We start from the raw sequence: 19,396 nt of genomic DNA on the forward strand, positions 1-19,396 counted from the left end.
CTAACCTCTTATTTTCTCGCAGTCAAGAGTTATTAGGACAGCCTTCAGCAGTGTGATTGATTGCTGTTTTCAGAAGATATTTTTAACTCTGGGAGTTTTTTCTCAAAATGTTATTTCTTTTGAAAATTTGTATGCAACCTATAGGTTTTTATTTTCACTTTTGAGGAGAACTTTTTAGAAAATATAAATCTAGGGATTTCAAACTGTTATTGCTATTTGTGTATCTAGAAGCCTGCTATAGAATTTCTTTGCTACAAACAAAACAATTTACTGAAAGCTGCTATGATTGCCACCATTAGTTAAAAGGTTAAAAATTGAACAGATAACTTACAAAATAGTGGAAAATGCTTAATCATTTTTGCTGAAAATGGAAGGACTACATCATATTGGTACCTAAATAAAACATCTTCCCACCTGCAGTGTTTTAATCATAAATTTTGTTAAAGGCCAAATCCACCACTGAAAGTACCCAATAAATATTTGAATCCAGTAATTAAACTCAGTCTTGACAATTGTCAGTTGAACTGGAAGTCTTGAATCTGTTACTAAATACCTAGCTTGTTTCTCATCTTGTCGGGCTGAAAGGTTCCAACTTCAAGCCTTCTAGTGACACCCACATGGGAGATGGGGTAAAAAAGTAGTATGCCCCAAACTTACTGACTGACATGCTTTTCCATGGTTGTACCTTTCCTTACCTCTCAAGCCCTACTTAAAATGCTACTTCTATCTTTTCTAACCCACTAGGCCAAGACAGTTCACCTTTCCTTGTCCTCGAATGGAAATTTATTTGTATTTATTAGGATATGGAAAGTATTCTTGAAGTTTAAGATCTCTTATATTTGTATCTCCAGTTCCTGGCATTTAGTAAGTGCCCAGTAAATGTTGGTGGAATGAATGAGAGTTAATTCTTCCAGCTCTTCTGTCATTGTCCTCACTAATCTTGTGTTTGAAATCAGTCTCATAGAAGCAGGTTTTTACAAGCCATAAAGTTGAATCAAATGATCTGACCTTGCAGAAGTCTGTGGTTCAACCTCACGTTTCTTATGATGTGAAAAACACATTACTACACCTAGCAGCTTGTGAGTAGAGGAGGAATCATAAAGACTATGCCTACATACTGGCACCTTTCTTCACTGGAAAAGGGGGCCTGCTGGAGATACCCAGAAACCTACTATTTGGAGACTGGTGTGAATTGCTGATTCTCAGTTTGCCTTTGTTTCTGTTATGAAGAGGGGTTCTTGTTCTCTTTCAAGATGGTGGGAGTTTCTATTATGAAGTAAAACAATCCCAAGGAGAAAATTATGAAGTGAATTTATTCTCTAAGGAAAGAAGGAGAAATAATACCATGCATCAAGAAGGGCCACGTGTATGGCAGTCTCTCACATGTATGAAACAATGTTAATAATGATTGGTAAGTGAATCCATGAAAAAGAGTCTTCTGGTATGATGTTTGTGAGCCTGTGAGGCAGCTGGGAGTTCTGAAGTAGCATAAGCTCTGGACTTGACACTAACTCCACCACTTAACATCCTGAGATTCAAATTTTAAGTCTGCTCATAAGTGAGCTTCAGTATCTAGTACACAATATTAATGTAGTTAAAAATGGATGTAATCAAGCTTTGTCGAATTTAAAGTGTTATGAAAATGTTAGATGTTAATGTCCTAAGAGTATCTGTGGCCCAAGGACCTAGAGGAGATAGATGTAGGAACGCTGCCTGCCCCACTTTCCTATTTGACGGTCATACCTGGCAACGACTAATCTTTAATTTATGTTACATAATTATTGGCTCCTTTATATTTCTGAAGTTCAGTGTTCACAAAGAACTATCAGTAGTATTTTGATGCTTGCATCTTGATCCACACTCTTTTTGCTATATCTTTGTGCTGCTTTTACATGACATACACTAGACTATCATTAGCAGTCTTGTGCTATTAGTTACCCTATGGTAATGGTGACTGTACATTAATTCATACACTATGCTCAGTCATTTTAAAAGAGTCTTAAAATAATCTAATAGGGCAAAATAGGTAAATTTTAGCATTCCCTTCTTCACTTTTCTTTATATACCCCCAACTCCCTAGGTAATGTTTCTCTGAACTCTCCTGAAAAAACCAATGTCTTCAAATTCTCTCCTCTCTTCCCCTATGTGTAGTGCTAGAGAAAGGATCTGGAAGGATTTGTAACCAGAAAAGAATTGAATTTTCTATCTCAGGGTTTTGGTTCATTTGAGAATCAAAACCTTAAGTAAAGGAAGGGTAATTAAAGACATTGGTCAATAAATGGAAAGTTTTATTTTGGATAGCAAACTTTATGCTACTAAAACCCCTCCTAAAATTGGTAGCCCCTTGGGGAAATGATTTCTTCCACCTGTCAATAATGACAACTGACCTAAGGAATAGACAGGATGTGGCAGAGAATGAAGCCAAAATAGAAGATGGAACCCATACCTTGATTCATATAATGTAAACCAAAATTTATTCTGTCATCAAAAAAGTAATTTGGAGAGTTGGGGATGTACCTCAGAGGCCCTGGGTTCCATCCCCCGCCCACACACACACAATTCATTTTGGTACTACAATAGCCATATTATCCATGAGCCTTTTCCAAGATAGCAGCTGTTTCCCACATGAACATAATAATCATTGACCTGAAAGAATGCCTTCAGAACAGTGACAGGTGATTATTGTTTAAATGGGAACTGTGCACCTATCAGAATCCAGTGAGGAAGGCAAAATGGTCTCCATTGAATATGCCTTTAAAAAAAGTTTAAGAGTCCACTTTATGCATGATCTATCAAAATGTATAAATGCATTCTACTGTCATGTACAACTAATTAGAACAAATAAAATAAATTTTAAAAATTCACACCTTTTTGGGAAAAGTTAAATCCTTTACAGTCATGAAATCAGCTATGTAATTTCAGTAGTGTATTTTATATTTCAAGAAATGTGTTTGATTATTCTGAAAAATGGTTAAAGCCTTTGAAACTATTTTGCATATTTTAAAGCAAAAAACTATTACTTGTTTCTTGCCTCAGTGATAACAAATGAAAACAAGCCAATTGTAAGTTATGCTTAAGAAAGAAAATGAATAAGGACAAAAGGATGAAAGGGAAGCAGATTGTTTATGTGTCCTGATAGTTACCTTGCATTTTAACATCATCACTACCAATGAATTTTATTTTCTTTTTTAAAATGTTTAAGTGATGCAGATTGGAAGACATTAAGGAGACACCACAACCAAATGAAATGTGGGATCCTGGATTGAATCTTGGAATAGAAAATGAGAAATGGAAAACTGGTGAAATTCAAATAAAGTCAGTAGTTTACTAAAGAGCAAGAGAGAGAGAGAGAGAGACCAGTTGTTCAACATCCACTGCCTGATCATACTGTTGGCAGAATAAAATTCAATAGTCTGTTTTCTACCAAGTAACTTAGCTCATCTCTAGGCTCAAAGTTGTAAAAGTTTTTATAAATGTTGTGCTTTAACAAAAACATTTCTCTGGGGGCCAATGCCCTTTGGAAATCCTTTTAGAAGAAACATTCTGGCATGTTACTTGTGGTAAGACAACAATATTGATAACATGTCAAAACCATTCTCCTCATTTGTGCATATGAAACTGAAAATGGCAGCTTTGACGTAGAACATCTACTTGTGAATTCATTTGCTAAACTATTATGAACAAAGTACATTATTTTTCCTTAAATTGGAAATTCAAAACACATTTTATTGTTGACTCACTTTCCTATCTCTTCTTCCTAAAACCCTTGTATTTTGGGTATGGAAAGGGAAGAAAGGCATTTTACTTGTTAGGTAACATTATTGAATTTAAAACATAAAAGCAGCATATTTTATATCTTTTGTGGCTCTTTTGAAACTAAAATTCTAAAATCTAATAAATATTACAGTTTTGTCCAGTTTCAGTACTAAACTTACTGTCCTTGGTTTTTATCTTTCTCTTCTAAGACAGCAGAAATAAAACATTGCATTAATGGCTTTGCTCCTGTTTGCTTTACCTATTCCTTGCTGGGAATAAATAGTTCTCAAATTTCTACCTATGAACTACCTTCTATATTCCATTTTCATTTACTTCTATATTCAGTTTCATTTACTAGTCAAACCTGTTCTTTATGTGACTGTCAAGTCAAAATATCAAGCACCCAAATTCCAATCCATCTTTTCCAAGTATTTGCAAGTAGACAGCATTAGCTCTTCAAATTTCAATCCCAAATGAAACTTGTCTGTTCCTATTCTCGAATTCCCTAAATTTGTACTTCTAGCCATTCTCCTAGTCACACAGACTCTGCTGTTAAGTCTTCCTCATTTTCTATATCCCCTTAAGCTCTGCTACTCAAAATGTCCAAGGTTCAGTAGCATCTATCAGTATCATCTGCAATTTATTAGAATTGCAGTCCCCACTGAACTGTTGTGAATCAGAATCTGCATTTCAAAAGATTCTAGTTAAGTCTGGTGCACTACGCCCTTACTTAGCAGGGACTACTTTGGTCTGAATGTTTGTATCCCCCTAAAATTATGTGTTGAAATCCTAATCCCCAAAGTGAATAGTGGGTAGTAGCGCCACTGGGAGGTGATAGGTCATGAGGGTAGAGACCACAAGAATGGGACTATTGCCCTTGTAAAACAGCCTCAGGGAACTCGTTTGCCTCTTCCTCCATGGAAAGACAGCAGAGAAGTCATGGAAAGAATGCTCTTACCAGAATTCAACCATGCCCATATCTTGATCTTATATTCTCAGCCTTGAGAATCAGGTAAGGAATTTCTGCTATTTAAAAGCTCCCCAGTGGTGTTTACTAACTTCCTGTTACTATTAAAAATAAATAAAAAGAAAAGCAACCTATGAAAAGTTTATTTTGGCTCACAGTTTTGGAGGTTCCAGTCCATGATCCAGGAAGTAAATGAAAATGGAATATATTTAGGCCTATGGTAGCACATCATGGTAGGAGGTCTTGGTGAAACAAACCTGTTCACCATGTGATAAGAAAGCAAATGAGAGGAAGAAGAGGTTGGGGTCTACTATTCACTTCAAAGGCATGCCCTAATGACCTGAAGACTTCTCACTAGAAGGTAAGCTTGATCAAAGCATGTCTTTTTAGTCCATGTCTATGTCACTCAAATTAAAAGGAGTATAGTCCGACATATAGTAGGCACTCAATAATTATTTGTTAAATAATTGAATGGATAGATAACTAAGTAAATGACTGATGTCAAATTCCATTAAGATTCCCTAGTCTTTTTATTTCCACCCAAGTGATTCATCTTCAGTCAACAATGATAACTTGATAGCTGGTTACTTTATTCATTTACTTTTTATTCCACGTTGAACTATTGATCATTTTCATTAATAATACTGATGACGATGATAGAACTGCTTTGGGTAGCTAGCAGGAAAAGCAAAGGCAATGATGCTGATACATTCAGAATGTCTCCTGGCTGATGTGATCAATATCTAAACAAATGATTTCCATCCATCAATCATTCCTCTACTTCCTGCAATTGAATCTCCCTAGAGAAGTCATCAGATCCTTTCAATCTTGGTGAATGACAAGTTATCCCTGTGGACTCCCCAACTCTATGCAGATGGGGAGGTGTCTTTGACAGTAAGACTTTAAAAGCCCTAAATTCAAAACAAGATTAGAAAACTCACAAGTAAAGTTATAGTTATTTCAGGGTTCTGAAAGAAGCTAAACATGAAGGTAAGTAAAAGTTTTATTCACTTGAGACTTTCAGCTATTTTAAAAAAAGCTTTATAACCTTTTTAGCAATTTTTAGTGAGCATTTTAGAGGCCAAATGATATTTATAAACTTTTATAAAATGATCGAGTTGTTTGATTTTACTGAGAAAAAATTTCACTTATTCATCCAATTCCTCATTTGGGTAAGGTAATGAAAATAATATATTTCTAAATAATTTTTCTAACTGGACTGTGGATTAACAAAAAGGGAGACTGGGAGAATACCTCCACATACAGAGTACTAAAACTGAACATAGACAGAAGAAAGGGATTTGTAACCGTCCAGACATAGAGGAAGAAAGCAGAAAATCCTATGGGCACGGGAATGACCCTCTGGTTGATCACGTCTTGCAGGGAGCCAAAAGTTTGGCAGCAGCAACCTTGGCTCTTCTCCTGGTCTTTTCTGTCCTGGAAAACTCCAGCAGCGCTCCGCAGGTAACCAGATACAAAGAAGAAGGCCGCTACGTGCTTGCTGAGCCCACTCTCTCTACCTTTCCTTTTCCTTTCTCTCCTTTCCTTCTTCCCTACTTCCCTTCCTCCCTTCCTCCCTTCCTTCCTTCCTTTCTCTCTCTCTCCCTTCATCTCCTCCACCCACCACTTTGGAGGACTGCGTTGTGATATTTTATTAACTTTTCTTCTCTTCTCCCGGTTGTAGAGACTGTTTGAGAGAAGAAACTGGACACCTCAAGCTATGCTCTACCTGAAAGGGGCACGTAAGTTCCAAATACTTTGCTTGTCCTACTATGATAATGGAAAACTCTCCAGGATGCGTGAATCCCTGAACAGATAGATGAGCTGTGAAGAGAGAATATATCAAGGTTTTCCTTGCTCTTTTAAATAAGTGAGGCCATCCTGACCTCAGATAATTCAGGAAAAGGTAGGAGAAAGAGGGCAAAGAGGGCAAGACTCCCTGATTATTAGAAATCTTCCATCCTAAACCAAAAGGTTCCGGTTTTCTTGGAGCAAACACGACTCTGGGGCTTCTTGGGGAAGAGCTCACCGGCTGGTGAACTTGATCTCCGCTCCAAAAAGCCCCTGTGGCGTGCGGCGGGGGAAGGAGTAGGGGTTGATTTCCTGCAGGTTTCTGAGGTGCTGGGCTCGGGCCAGGCTGCTTTCTGAGCGCCCGAAAACCTTCAGCCCGACGCGACTGGGACCTGGAGAGAGCCGCTGCCGCCCTGCTCCACCTCGCGGAGGTGCTTTAACCCGCGATTGCCCCAGGACCCCGGGCTAAGCCCGTGTCTTGCATTGCAGAGGGGCGCCGCTTCATCTCGGACCAGAGCCGTAGGAAGGACGTCTCCGACCGGCTGCCTCCAGGTGAGTGACCTGGACAGAAGGGCCTTGGAGCTGAAGAGGGCGGGCAGGGCTCGCTCTGCCCTGGAGCGGAAAGAAAGCTTCTCCCCTAGCCGGAAAGACGTAGCTCTCCAAGTGCCCTGAGATACAGTCGGTCTGAATCCAGCCCAAGAGCAGCAGCGTCAGGACTCCCAGCGCTAGAGCTGTGGGCTCCGCCCTGCGGGACTTTGGCTTCCGTGGCGGAGGCGGGAGCTGCAGCAACCGAGGCTTGACTGGGTCGCAGTGCTCTAACTGCCGGGGTGTGCAGAGGTCCCCGGGAAGCGAGGCAAGAACGGACAGACAGGGCTTGGGGTGAGGGCAGAGAGGGCTAGGAAGAACTGTGCAACTGTTTCTAGAAATGTACCTGTGTTTTGATGGCAGAATTTTTGCTCATTTTCCTCTTAAACATTATTGTTGCTATTGTTATTAAAATAACCATCTACTAGGAGCTTCAAAAGTATGCCTTTATTATATTAGTAGAAAGAGCTATTATAAAAAGGTTCACAATCAAAATTATTTAAAATGGGGGCCATTAGAATGGAGCCAGGCACTGTTATTTTTCATGATAAACCTTTCCATGCCATTGAATTAGCATCAATGCAATTAATTTTGATAAAATTTTTTAAAGATTGAAATGCTAAAAAATAAAATAAAAATACTTATTTTGAAAAATATCTAAACCTTTCTGCTCAACTGGGAATAGTGGCACAAGCCCCTATTCCCAGCAACCTGTGAGACTGAGAATCCCAAGTTCAAGTCCAGCCTCATCAGTTTAGTGGACTCAGTCCCTAACGATAATAATAATAATAATAATTTTTAAATTGGGCTGGGGATGTAACACAGTGGTCAAATGCCTGAGGGTACAATTACCACTACCACAACAAAACAAACATCTTTTTGCCCAGACATCCCATTTAAGCAGTGAAGATGGAAATTTCTCTTTCTCTTGGTTCTCTGTGCTTTCATGCAATTCCCTTTAGGATATAGTTCAGAATTCTCTTTCCTACCTTGTGAGTAAATGATATAATCAATGGGAAATGATTTCTAAGGGAAGTATGAAATATTTCCATTTATAAAAATCAGTGTTCTGGGACTGGGAATGTAGCTCAGTATTAGAACATTGTGTAGCATGTATGAGGCCCTGGGTTTCATCCCCAGAAAAGCAGACGAACACACACACACACACACACACACACACACACACACACACACAGTGTTCTATGTACTCTTTGCTTAGGGATCAAAAAACTATTTCATAGAGGTTTTCTTGTATTTTAGCATACTAGAATAGTATTTATTTATATGACTATTTAAATTCTAAGAAAATCTTTATACATTTTTGTTTCTCTAGAAAGACGAAGCCCAAATCCGCAACTACTAACTCTTCCAGAAGCAGCAGCCCTGTTACTGTCTTTGTTGCAGAAACCACAAGAAGGTACAAGTATAGTAACCTTTTCTACTATAGTAAAGATCAGTTTTGCTTACTTTTGGGATTCTGCCTTGAGTACACTCTCCTCATTCCAAAAGCTCACAAAGATGTTTATTCTATGAAGACCAACATATTTGTCATTAAAGTGAGTCCCAAGAATATAATAAACATTTCCTGGTGAGACTGGGGAACTTTATATGAATTTCACAATCCATGGCCTATTATAACTTTTATTTCTCTTAGAACTCAAAACAGAAAGAGCTCCAAGTCCAACTTCATTATTTTGTACGTGAAAACATTGAGACCAGAAAAGATTAAATAATCACAAATCCCGTTGCTCCCTATTAAAAATTAAACCAAATGAAATTACTGAAAGTCAACCTTTGTTTTTTCACTTGTAGTTGCTTCATATGGTTACCCAGTTAGATAGGAGTCAGTTCTCATTCTAAGCCTGTCTGGTTTTCACTACACTATATAGACTCTTTCATACCAAGACTGGGCATAATCTTCAAAGTGAGGCATTCTGTCCATGTGGCAATAAAAGTACTAATTGAATTAAGGCATCTTGGTAATAGATCAGCTGGGTCTTTGGAAGCTAACCGACCTTGTTTAAATCCTGGCTCTAATGCTTTTCTAGCTGGGTGACCCTAAGCCTTACTATCATGGTACCTGTGTTCAGGGTCTCAACAAGAGCCTAAATAAACAAGGTATGTAATTCTTATTACTATTAAGAATAGAAGTCATCAAAGAATGCATAGACCTAGAATTTTCTCTCTCAAAAATTATAATGTTGTCATATTTATGACATAATTTAACTTTTAAAAGGTATAAAAAAGTATACTGTGAGTGATCTGGTGGTCAAAGCACATGCTACAGTCATAGTTCCCTGATGTCTATGTTACTAGAACAAACATGTTTTGTGCTTACAATTGAACTAGGCCATGCGGGAGGGGGGAGGAGAGCAGAGGTACTTTTTAGCCTCAAGCTTTGTCTTTGTTGTGAAACAATACCTGTGAGCAGCATGTAGAAGAGAGTGGGACAAAGAAGTCTTCTGGACTGAGAGCAAGGCCAGGGTGAACTGGAACGTAGAAAGAATTATAATTCTTAATTCAGAAAATGCACATTTATGCCTTTTAGGTGCCACACACTGTATCAGGCAGAGAAGAAAACAGACTAAGCAAAAGCAGGCACAAGAGTAGCCTTTTCAGGGAAAAGATGGGGTCAGCAGGAAGTGGCAGAGCAAAACATAGTAACAGTGGTTATAATGGAGTTACTATAATATCACTACTGCTGCTAGCTAATAATGATCAAGTCCCTGCTATAGTACAGTGGGCCAGGCACTGTGCTAAACACTTGATATGAACATATACACTTAATCCTCAAGAGGTAGGTACTTTTGACCACAGTTTATAGGTGATGAAATAGAGGCACAGAAATATTAAGTCACTAGCCCACCATCATAGAACGTAATTCACTTTCTATTTTGGAATGAATAATGCAACATATCGATTTTCATCAGAGAGATGGCATAGTGAAGGAAGTAAATCTGATTATGATACACAGAGTAACAATAAAAGCAATAAAATTGCTACCATCCAGGAGAACCTACTATGTGTCTGACAGCATTGTTAATCTTTATAGCTCAGAAAACTGGGCCTTTAAGAGTTGTATTTGCTTTCCTAAGATCATGCAGATAGTAAGAGATGATCCTGAGATTTTATCTCATGATTGGTCACTCTGTAGTTCTTTCATTGATGCCGTAACACCTCACGGATTACATTGGAAAGGAAAGGCTAGCATGAGGACCCAGTGAGAAGCTAAGGAAATAACAAGGAGTGAAGGATGACATTGGTGGTCAGTGGGAGTGGATGGAGGGGCTTGACTCTGAAGTTTATTGCCAATAAGAATAGATGGAATACAGCCACATCAATGTTCATAGCTGCTCAATTCACAATAGCCAGACTGTGGAACCAACCTAGATGCCCTTCAATTGATGAGTGGATAAAGAAACTGTGGTATATATATACTATGGAATATTACTCAGCCATAAAAAATGATAAAATTATGACATTTGCAGGCAAATGGATGAAATTGGAGAATATCATGCTAAGTGAGATAAGCCAATCTCAAAAAGCCAAAGGACGAATGATATCACTAATAAGTGGAGGTTGACACATAATGGGGGGGAGGGAAGGGTTAGAGTTAGGGTTAGGGAGGGGGGCAAGTATGGAGGAAGGAACTACTGTATAGAGGGTAAAGAGGGGTGGGAGGGGTGGGGGGAAGGGAAAAAATAACAGAATGAATCAAACAACATTGCTCTATGTAAATTTATGATTACACAAATGGTATGCCTTTATGCCATGTACAAACAGAGAAACAACATGTATCCCATTTGTTTAAAATAAAAAAAAAAGTAATAAAAAAAAAAAAAAGAATAGATGGGATAACTGTTTGTTGAAGACATGAAGGAGAATCTAAAGTCTAGCACATGTATCAAGTTGTGTGTGAGAATTAAAATGGCAATGCTGATAATAAAGAATGAAAATTTCTGTGGATATGGAGAAGAGTTCAGCTCAAGATGATGGAGACATTCCAGTAACAAAGGTGTAGGCCAGTGGTCCTTCACTGTCCAGGGGCGGACTGGTTTCATCAGAGATAACTGGGGAGATTCTTGAAACACAGATTTCTTGACCTTATGCCCAGAAGTTCTGATCTGATACTCCTTGAGTGAGACCCCAGCATCTGTATCCTTAACAAGTCCCCTCTGACATTAGTCTGAAGATGTGTCAGATTCTGGAACAAATGGAAATTCAGAAGCAGTTAATAAGGTTGGAACCCAAATGGAGATCACTCCGAGGGGCTTAGATGTCGTGAGAAGAGAGCAGATATTAAAAGACTGAGTTGCAATAACACCCAGAAATCAAGGGACAAGGGAGAAAATTGTACTGATGAAGACAGTAGAAGGAGCAGGCTGAAATATAAAAGGTGAATCGGAATCACCCCGTATCCCAGGAGTCAAGTGTGGCAAGTTTCAAGAAGAGAGTCATCAAAACCATCACTGCAGCAGGATGGTTAGCAAGAATACAGAACTTGAAACATTAAACAAGAGTTCACAAGACTTCCCTTCAGCTCCTAGCTGACACAATCCATTGCTACCACATCCTATCTGAAACTGTTTAGGGGGAATTTTGTCCAAGAAACCAAACTGCAGAATGGAAAATACCAGGTATTGGAGGACTGGCCTATATCACAGAACTGCAAAGAAAAAGTGAGAAATAATTGAATGGATGGAGGATGCTGTATCTAAGATGATCTTTTTTAAATTCAAATTTTGGGACAGTGATTGATTTTTGAAGCCAGTAGGAAAAGGGCTCTGATAAAGATTGGTTGACAGGGAAGTTTTAGACTGCCTGTGCAGAGCTAGAAAAGTAAGTGAGCTCGAATAGAAAGAGCTAATTTTACAAAGGAGGAAAGATTTCTCCTTAGGTCCCCATTTCAAATCTTTTGGAAAAATAAATATAATTTTTGAATTACTGAAGTTTTCTAAGTGCCTTGTCACTGAGGATGAAATAAAGAAGCAAAATATTATTAGTCTAAATTGATGGACAAGTTTTGGCTTCGCATATGATTTGTTGATCACTAGTATCCTGTAGTACTTTTATTCTGAAATTCTAGGAATTATTTGTGAGACTCTTATATAATTAATGTAATAGAATTTTTATTATAAGTAGAAAGCATTGTTAATTCTTGTTGTCATTTTTCGTTTCAGTGGAGTGTATACTGGAATACCTTTCTATTTTTTTCTCCGTCTCTAAATAGCAGCCCGTTGTTTGCAATGTTTTAGAATGTGCTTGCAATTCAATTTAAGATATAGCTAGGATATTCAAATTATTTTGTAATTTACTGAAGGAATATGGTTTAATCCAAAGATGCCCCTAGAGAAAATTAGGAGATGCATTTTGCCTTGGGCCACTCCTGGGAGCTACCTGATTGCAGGTTTTATCCCTTTTACTGGAATTTTAGAGTCCCCAGAACCTGCTGCTATCTGAGTCCTTAGGTATCCCTGTCCCAGATGTGATATTTCATGCTCTGAAGTTTTGCAGTTTCATTCAGCTAACAAATGTCCCTGCTTTTTTGTCTCATTAACCCCCATAAGGAATCACCTAATAAGGAATTTTCACAAATACATACTTGAGAACATTAAGACAAATAAGCCAGATTCAGAAAGTCAAGGGTCTTTTGTTTTTTCTCATATGTGGAAGTTAGAGAGGAAAAAGGAAATGAAAGGTGTGGTGGGGGGCGGAGCTCATGAAAATCCAAGGGAGATTAGTAGAGGAGAGGAGAGGGACCAGGGGGAAGGGAAGAGGGAAGGGAAAGGAGGAAAAAAATGTGCTCCTATATAATCCTTCCAAAGTAAAATAGGAAGAGAAAAAAATAAAGACAATAGTTTGATGTAAGTGAATGGTCATAATAGTGGGTATTTTAGACATGAAATATATTTATCAGTGTATTATATTTGTATGTCTTGACATCATATGTCCCTTTCAGATTTCTACAAGACCTCTCATGTTATAGATTCATTCATTATAGAGATTCAGATATAAAATGTGTCCCAAGCTGAGGGGAAATTTTTTAAACCAAACAAATCAAAATTCATTTTTAAAATTTTCATAGCAGAGATTAGTTAATATAAATTGGTAAGCTAAATGTTTATTTATTGAGGTTCTCTTCATTTACTTTTTCCCCTTTTAAAACATAAAATATGTGTTTATTTTACATAATTCTTTTCTTGCAGATGGAGAAGAAAACTTTGATCAAAGCAGATTCCTGGGAGATGGTCTGCTAAATTGGTGAAAATATACCAGAGTACTTCAAGCACAGTTCTGTTCTTGTTGAAGCACGAACCATGTGAATAAAGCCCCTGAACCCTTTCACTGTGATCTTAGAAACATGCAACACTAGTTTTATTTTTCAGAAGCAAAAGAAATTAGAGTTCTAAGCTGAGCCCATCACTGCCTTCTCCTGCTGCTTCAGGTCCTGTTCAGATTACTTGGTGTCTTACTCTTCAATTCTTTTTAGAGCATTTCTAATAAGACTGAAAACTCTTTCGTTACAGCCAGAACCTGGCTTGATCTTGGTTGTTGGTTTTTTCATCCCATTACCCACTTGGATTCTGATGTCACTCAGAATCCCATTTCCCTTTTTTCTTATTCCTAAGAGAAGGGTCAGGCCTGGCAGAATGGGAAACAGGAGAGTCCGACTCTAGTTTCTCCAGGAGATTTAAGTTGTTAAGAAAGGAAGTGGGAATGGGCTGACTGGGAAGAAGCCCTGTAAGAATACTTGGGTATGGTTGCTGAGATGGGGAACAGGCAGTTCGGCTGGAGCCAGTGAAAGGTTTGCTGAAGCCCCATACCTAGGAGTCCCCTGTGTGCCCTGAGGGGATTTCCCTGAAATCATTTTAGAAACTTGGATCTAAAAAATTACTGGGATATAAGCAGATGGAGACTCTGCTTGTGTATATATATCATACAAAGGGAGCCAGCCAGTTTACTAGAGGTAACCCATTTTCCATACCTAAAGAGTCTCAGCAAAGTCTAATCCTCTGCTTACTCTTGCTGCCTAGAACTCTAGGCTTTATTTGACTTTAAAGCATTACATTAAGTACCCTGATAACATAGTGCATGTAATATTCCTAGTTTACTCCTCTTCAAAGTCAACTTAGGTTCAGTATCACCTAAACACAAATACAGTCACACTCCTACAGCACGCATAATAATTTATTTGGAATTACCACACGACCATCATGTTTTTTACCTAATCAATTCAAATCAAACGTATAAATGTTTTAAGTGGAAAGTATTGTTAATTCTTATTATTGCCAGTATTTAGCCATTATTTAGTGGCCAAAGAATATCTTTCTGTGAATGTCTCTAACTTGAAATTGTAATTTCACTCTGTTAAGTAATCAAAATCATGCTTATAAGATTTGTCTGGATCTTGTTTCATAATTAAATAATGAAACTATTCAATAAATGTAACACTGATCTCTGCCAAAAATTAATATATATGCATTAAAAACTTCTATGTGGCATTATAATAGGCACCTGTTGCTAATTATGATTTGAATGTAAAGTTGATTTAGTAGATAATGCATATATCCAACTTATTGAAAATCATTTATTCACTGGACATAAACTTATACATATTGTCTATTTAAATAATATGTTTATTCCAAGAACACTCTTTTTTATTTCATTTGGAACCAGGAATTGAACCCAGGGGTGCTTAACCACTGATCCACAGCCCAGCCCTTTTAATTTTTTATTTTGAGACAGGATCTCGATAAATTGCTGAGGGCCTCACTAAGTTGCTGAGGCTGGTTCTGAACTTGTCTCAGCCTCCTGAGTTGCTGGGATTGCAGGCATGCAATACTGTGCCCAGCTCAAGAACACTTTTTTCTAAAAAAATTTTTTAGTTGTAATGGAAAGAACACTTTTGACATTGATCTTAAGAAATAATTTTTCCCAGATCTGACCTTAATAATTTCTAGTATTTCATACCAAAAAGCAGTGTCAAGAAACTGTCTAAATGACCATTAGCTGCTAAAATACAGCGCCAAGTATTATAAGTACTTGAGTTCTTTGAATGTTCTGCCATATAAATGGGCTGATTAATTACAAAGGTCCCTCTCCTTAGTTTGCTAAAATTTTCCAGCTATCTTAGGGCGTGTCTTAGTCTATTTCTTATTACTGTAGCAGAATATGCAAGGCTGCAAAACTTGTAAAGAAAAGAGGTTTATTTTGGCTTAGGATTCTGCTGGTTGGAAAGTCCAAGAACATGACTCTGGCATCTTCTGTGCTTCTGATGAGGGTCTCATGCTGCTTCATGGCCTGATGGAAAGCAGGCATGTGTGGAAAAGGCAAAACAGTAGGGATGGCCTTGTTTTATAACAACACATGCTCATGGTAACTATTCCAGTTTCCAGAAAACTGTATTAATGACTTTTTAGCTTTTTACAAATCGATCACCTGTTGTGACATTATTGTTTGTTTATTGTTGTTGTTTTTGGTACCAGGGATTGACCCCAGAGGCACTCAACCACTGAGCCGCATCCTCAGCCCTTTTTTATATTTTATTTAGAGACAGGGTCTCACTGAGTTGCTTAGGGTCTCTCTAAGTTGCTGAGGCTGGCTTTGAACTCTCATTCCTCCTGCCTTCAGCCTTCTGAGCCACTGGAACTACAGGTATGCACCACCACACCTGGTTTTTTGGGGTTTGTTTTTGTTTTTGTTTTTGTTTTTGGTGCTGGGATTGAACCCAGGATTTTATGCATGCTAAGCACACTAACACTGAGCTACACCTCTGCCTCCTAATCACCTTGTAAAGGCCCTATCTCCCAATATTACCGCAGTGGCAAATTTCAACATGAGTTTTAGATGGGACAAACCATATTCAAGCCATAGCAAGGTGTCTGCAATTCTCTTTATTTCCATCCTTTTACAAACGGAAATGATGAAGTAATTATAGATAAAAAAAACTTTTACATTATATGGAATATATTTTAAATTGGGAAATGATTACCTTCAACATATATACTAAATTAGAACATTCTGACCTCCAGATAGGACTGTCAACCACTTTCTGTACAGTTCAAGTTGTCTTCCCTCTTTGCCTCTATATCCTACCTCCAGCCTGGGCTCTTAATTATTCTTTGTTCCCTGAGTTTCCCAGTAGATGCCTCCTTCTCCCCCTTCGCCACCATTGTGGTCCAGAGAAAGAAGAGAAAAAAGGAGAGAAAGAGCAAAGAGGCCCTGGCTTGTTCAAATCAGCCTCTAGCCCACATTTCTTCTTCACCTGACCATGATAAATAAAAATGTATATTTCATTAACCTTGAGTTACATTATTTTATCTTGGTCTCAGGAGAAAGGGAAATTGAGACAGAAACCTCATACAGTTCATTCCCTTCTTACTGTCTGTAAATTCCTTTAGAAAGAGGTCATTTCTATTTTGATCTGATCCTCACAACCACCAAGGGAAGCACACCCACATTGCTTCAAAGAAATCGGGAAAGGTTGCTAATCTCATTTACAAGCGGTCTACCCTCATGACCTAGTCACCTCCCAAAGGCCCCAGCCCCTAATATCATCACACTGGGGATTAGGATTTCAAATATGAGAGGGAGGTGGGGAACAGAAACATTCAGACCTTAGTAGGTGATTCAAACCATTTTAAAAAGTCAGTCTTGCTGCTGGGTACACTCCTGTAATTCTAGCTACTTAGAGGTGAAAGCAGGAGGATCTCAAGTTCAACACCAACCTGAGCAACTCAGTAAGACTCTCAGCAACCTTGTAAGATCCTGTCTCAAGATAAAAAGTAAAAAGGACTGGAGATGTAGCTCAGTGCTAACGTGCCCTTGGATTCAATTCCCAGCACACACACAAAAATTTTTAATTAAAATATAAAGTTTTGCTGTCAACAATCAGGTACCATATAATGTTTTCTATAGTTCCTATCCTCCAACTTATGAATATATACATTCTTTAAAAGCATCAATTCACTATAACCTCAAAAAAAAAAATAAAATAGTTGGGGATTAATCTAACCAAGGAGGTGATAGATCTCTACAATAAAAACTATAGAACGCTGAAGAAAGAAATTGAAGAACTTAGAAGATGGAAAGACCTCCCATATTTTTGGATAGGTAGAATTAATATTGCCAAAATGGCTACACTACCAAAAGCAACATACAGATTCAGTGCAATCCCCATCAAAATATTAATGACATTTTTCACAACTAGAAAATAACAGTCTTAAAATTCATTTGAAAGAATAAGAGACCCAGACTAACCAAAACAATTTTGAGCAAGAAGAGCAATGCAGGAGACATCACAATATCTGATCTCAAATTATACTACAAAACTATAGTAACAAAAACAGTATAGTATTGGCATTAAAATAGACCAATGAAACAGAGTAGAAGACAAAGAGACAAGCCACATCCTTACAGTCATCTGATACTTGACAAAGTTGCCAAAAAAAAGTTAGAAAAAAAATAATACTTTTTAAGAAATGGTACTGGGATACCTATGTAGAAGAATGAAATTAGATCCCCATCTCTCACACTGCACAAAAGTCAAAATAGACCGAGGACTTAGGAGTAAGACTAGAAACCTTGGAATTGCTGGAAGAAAACACAGGATCAACACTCCACCATATAGATGCAGGTACCAACTTCCTCAACAAGATTTCTAAAACTCAAGAAATAAAACAAGGAATCAACAAGTGGGAGACCAAGAAATTGAAAATCTTCTGCACAGCAAGAAAATGGTTAAAAGCATAAAGAGAGAGACTACAGGATGGAAAATCTTTGCCAGCTGCTCCAGTGACAGGGGTTTAATATCCAGAATATACAAAGAACTCAAAAAAACTTAATACCAAAAAAGATCCGGAATATACAAAGAATATAAAGGATATATAAAGAATAAATAATAATAATAATAATAATAACAATACCTCAATCAATAAATGGGAAAAAAGAATTAAACACATTTTTCAAAAGAGGAAGCACAAATGACCAACAAATACATGAAAAAATGTTCAACATCTCTAGCAATCAGGGAAATGCAAATCAAAACTACACTAAAATTTTGTCTGAATGGCAATTATCAAGAATACAAATGATAGCAAGAATGTGAGAAAGTTACTGTTTTAATCAGCTTTTTCACTGCTATGATTAAAGGACCCAACCAGAACAATTATAGAGGATAAAAAATTTATTTAGGGGCTCATAGTTTCAAAGGTTTTAATCCATAGACAGCAGATTCCATTCGTCAGGGCTCAAGGTGAGGCTGAACATCATGGAGGAAGACTGTGGCAGAGGGAAGTAGCTCACATGATAATCATAAAGCAAGAGAGACTCCACTCTCCAGAAACAAAATATATACCCCATAGCCATGCCCCCCAATTGACCTTCTTCCAGCCACACCCCATCTTCCTCCAATTACCACTCAGTTAATCCCATCAGGGAGTATTTAACTGATTAGGTTAAGGTTATAACCCAATCATTTCTCCTTCAAACCTTCTTGCATCATCTTACATGTGAGCTTTTGGAGGACTCCACATCTAAACCATAACAGTTACACTGATACATCCTTGGTGGAACTGCAAATTAGTACAACCACTTTGGAAAAGCAGTATAGAGATCCTCATAAAACTAGGAATGGAACCACCCATCTCTCCCACTCCTTAGTATCTATCCCAAAGAACTAAAATCAGCCTACTAGAGTAATACAGCCACATCAATGTTTATAGCAGCACAATTCACAATAGTAAAATTGTGGAATTAGCCCAGATACCCATTAATAGATGAATAGATCAAGAAAATGTGGTATATATACACAATGGAGTCTTACTCAGTCATAAAGAAGAATAAAATTATGGCATTTGCTGGTAAATGGATGGAAATAGAGAACATCATGCTAAGTGAAATAAGCCAGATTCAAAATGTCAAAATGTTGAATGCTGATTCTCATACGTGGAAACTAGAGTAAAATAAAGGAAAGAGGCATTGGGAATGGCATCCAGATATCATAAATATATAGGGAAGATCAGTGTGGAGTAGAAGGAAATGGAGAGGGAGGAAGGAAGGACAGGAAAGAAGAGGAAATATGGAATGAATTTAACAAAATCACATTATATGCATACAGAAATGTACCACTGAGAATTTCACCTTTATATATATGTAGAAAGTACTGATCAAAAATAAATAAGTGAAAGGAAAATAAGTAGAGGAAGGAAAAGATGAGAAGGGAGAAAGAGGAAAAGGACAGAGAACAGGGACTGAAATCAAACTCTATGCATGGATGATTATGTCAAAAAACTATTA

The 19,396-nt window shown here is 37.7% G+C and overlaps 2 protein-coding genes across 2 annotated transcripts in view; one reads left to right on the top strand and one right to left on the bottom strand.

The window, feature by feature from the left end:
* GYS2 (glycogen synthase 2) overlaps positions 1 to 19,396 on the bottom strand; it is an 80,485-nt gene that overhangs the window by 8,275 nt on the left and 52,814 nt on the right. The window lies entirely within an intron of this gene.
* On the top strand, positions 5,117 to 18,014 carry SPX (spexin hormone). The gene is made up of 6 exons (XM_079141519.1): positions 5,117 to 5,713; positions 6,107 to 6,187; positions 6,408 to 6,465; positions 7,004 to 7,066; positions 8,433 to 8,516; positions 13,306 to 18,014. Exons 1-6 carry the CDS (start codon positions 5,708 to 5,710, stop codon positions 13,362 to 13,364), a joined length of 351 nt encoding a protein of 116 aa, XP_078997645.1. The 5' UTR covers positions 5,117 to 5,707; the 3' UTR covers positions 13,365 to 18,014.

Source organism: Sciurus vulgaris (genome assembly GCF_902686455.1).
Source record: "Sciurus vulgaris genome assembly, chromosome: 5".
In the NCBI taxonomy this organism is placed as follows: Eukaryota; Metazoa; Chordata; class Mammalia; order Rodentia; family Sciuridae; genus Sciurus; species Sciurus vulgaris.

What these genes read in the sequence shown, in the direction of transcription:
- SPX (XM_079141519.1), top strand. An exon ending in ACTCCAGCAGCGCTCCGCAG is followed by an intron (nt 6,188 to 6,407) that starts GTAACCAGATAC and finishes TCCCGGTTGTAG; the next exon opens with AGACTGTTTGAGAGAAGAAA. An exon ending in CTCCGACCGGCTGCCTCCAG is followed by an intron (nt 7,067 to 8,432) that starts GTGAGTGACCTG and finishes TTGTTTCTCTAG; the next exon opens with AAAGACGAAGCCCAAATCCG.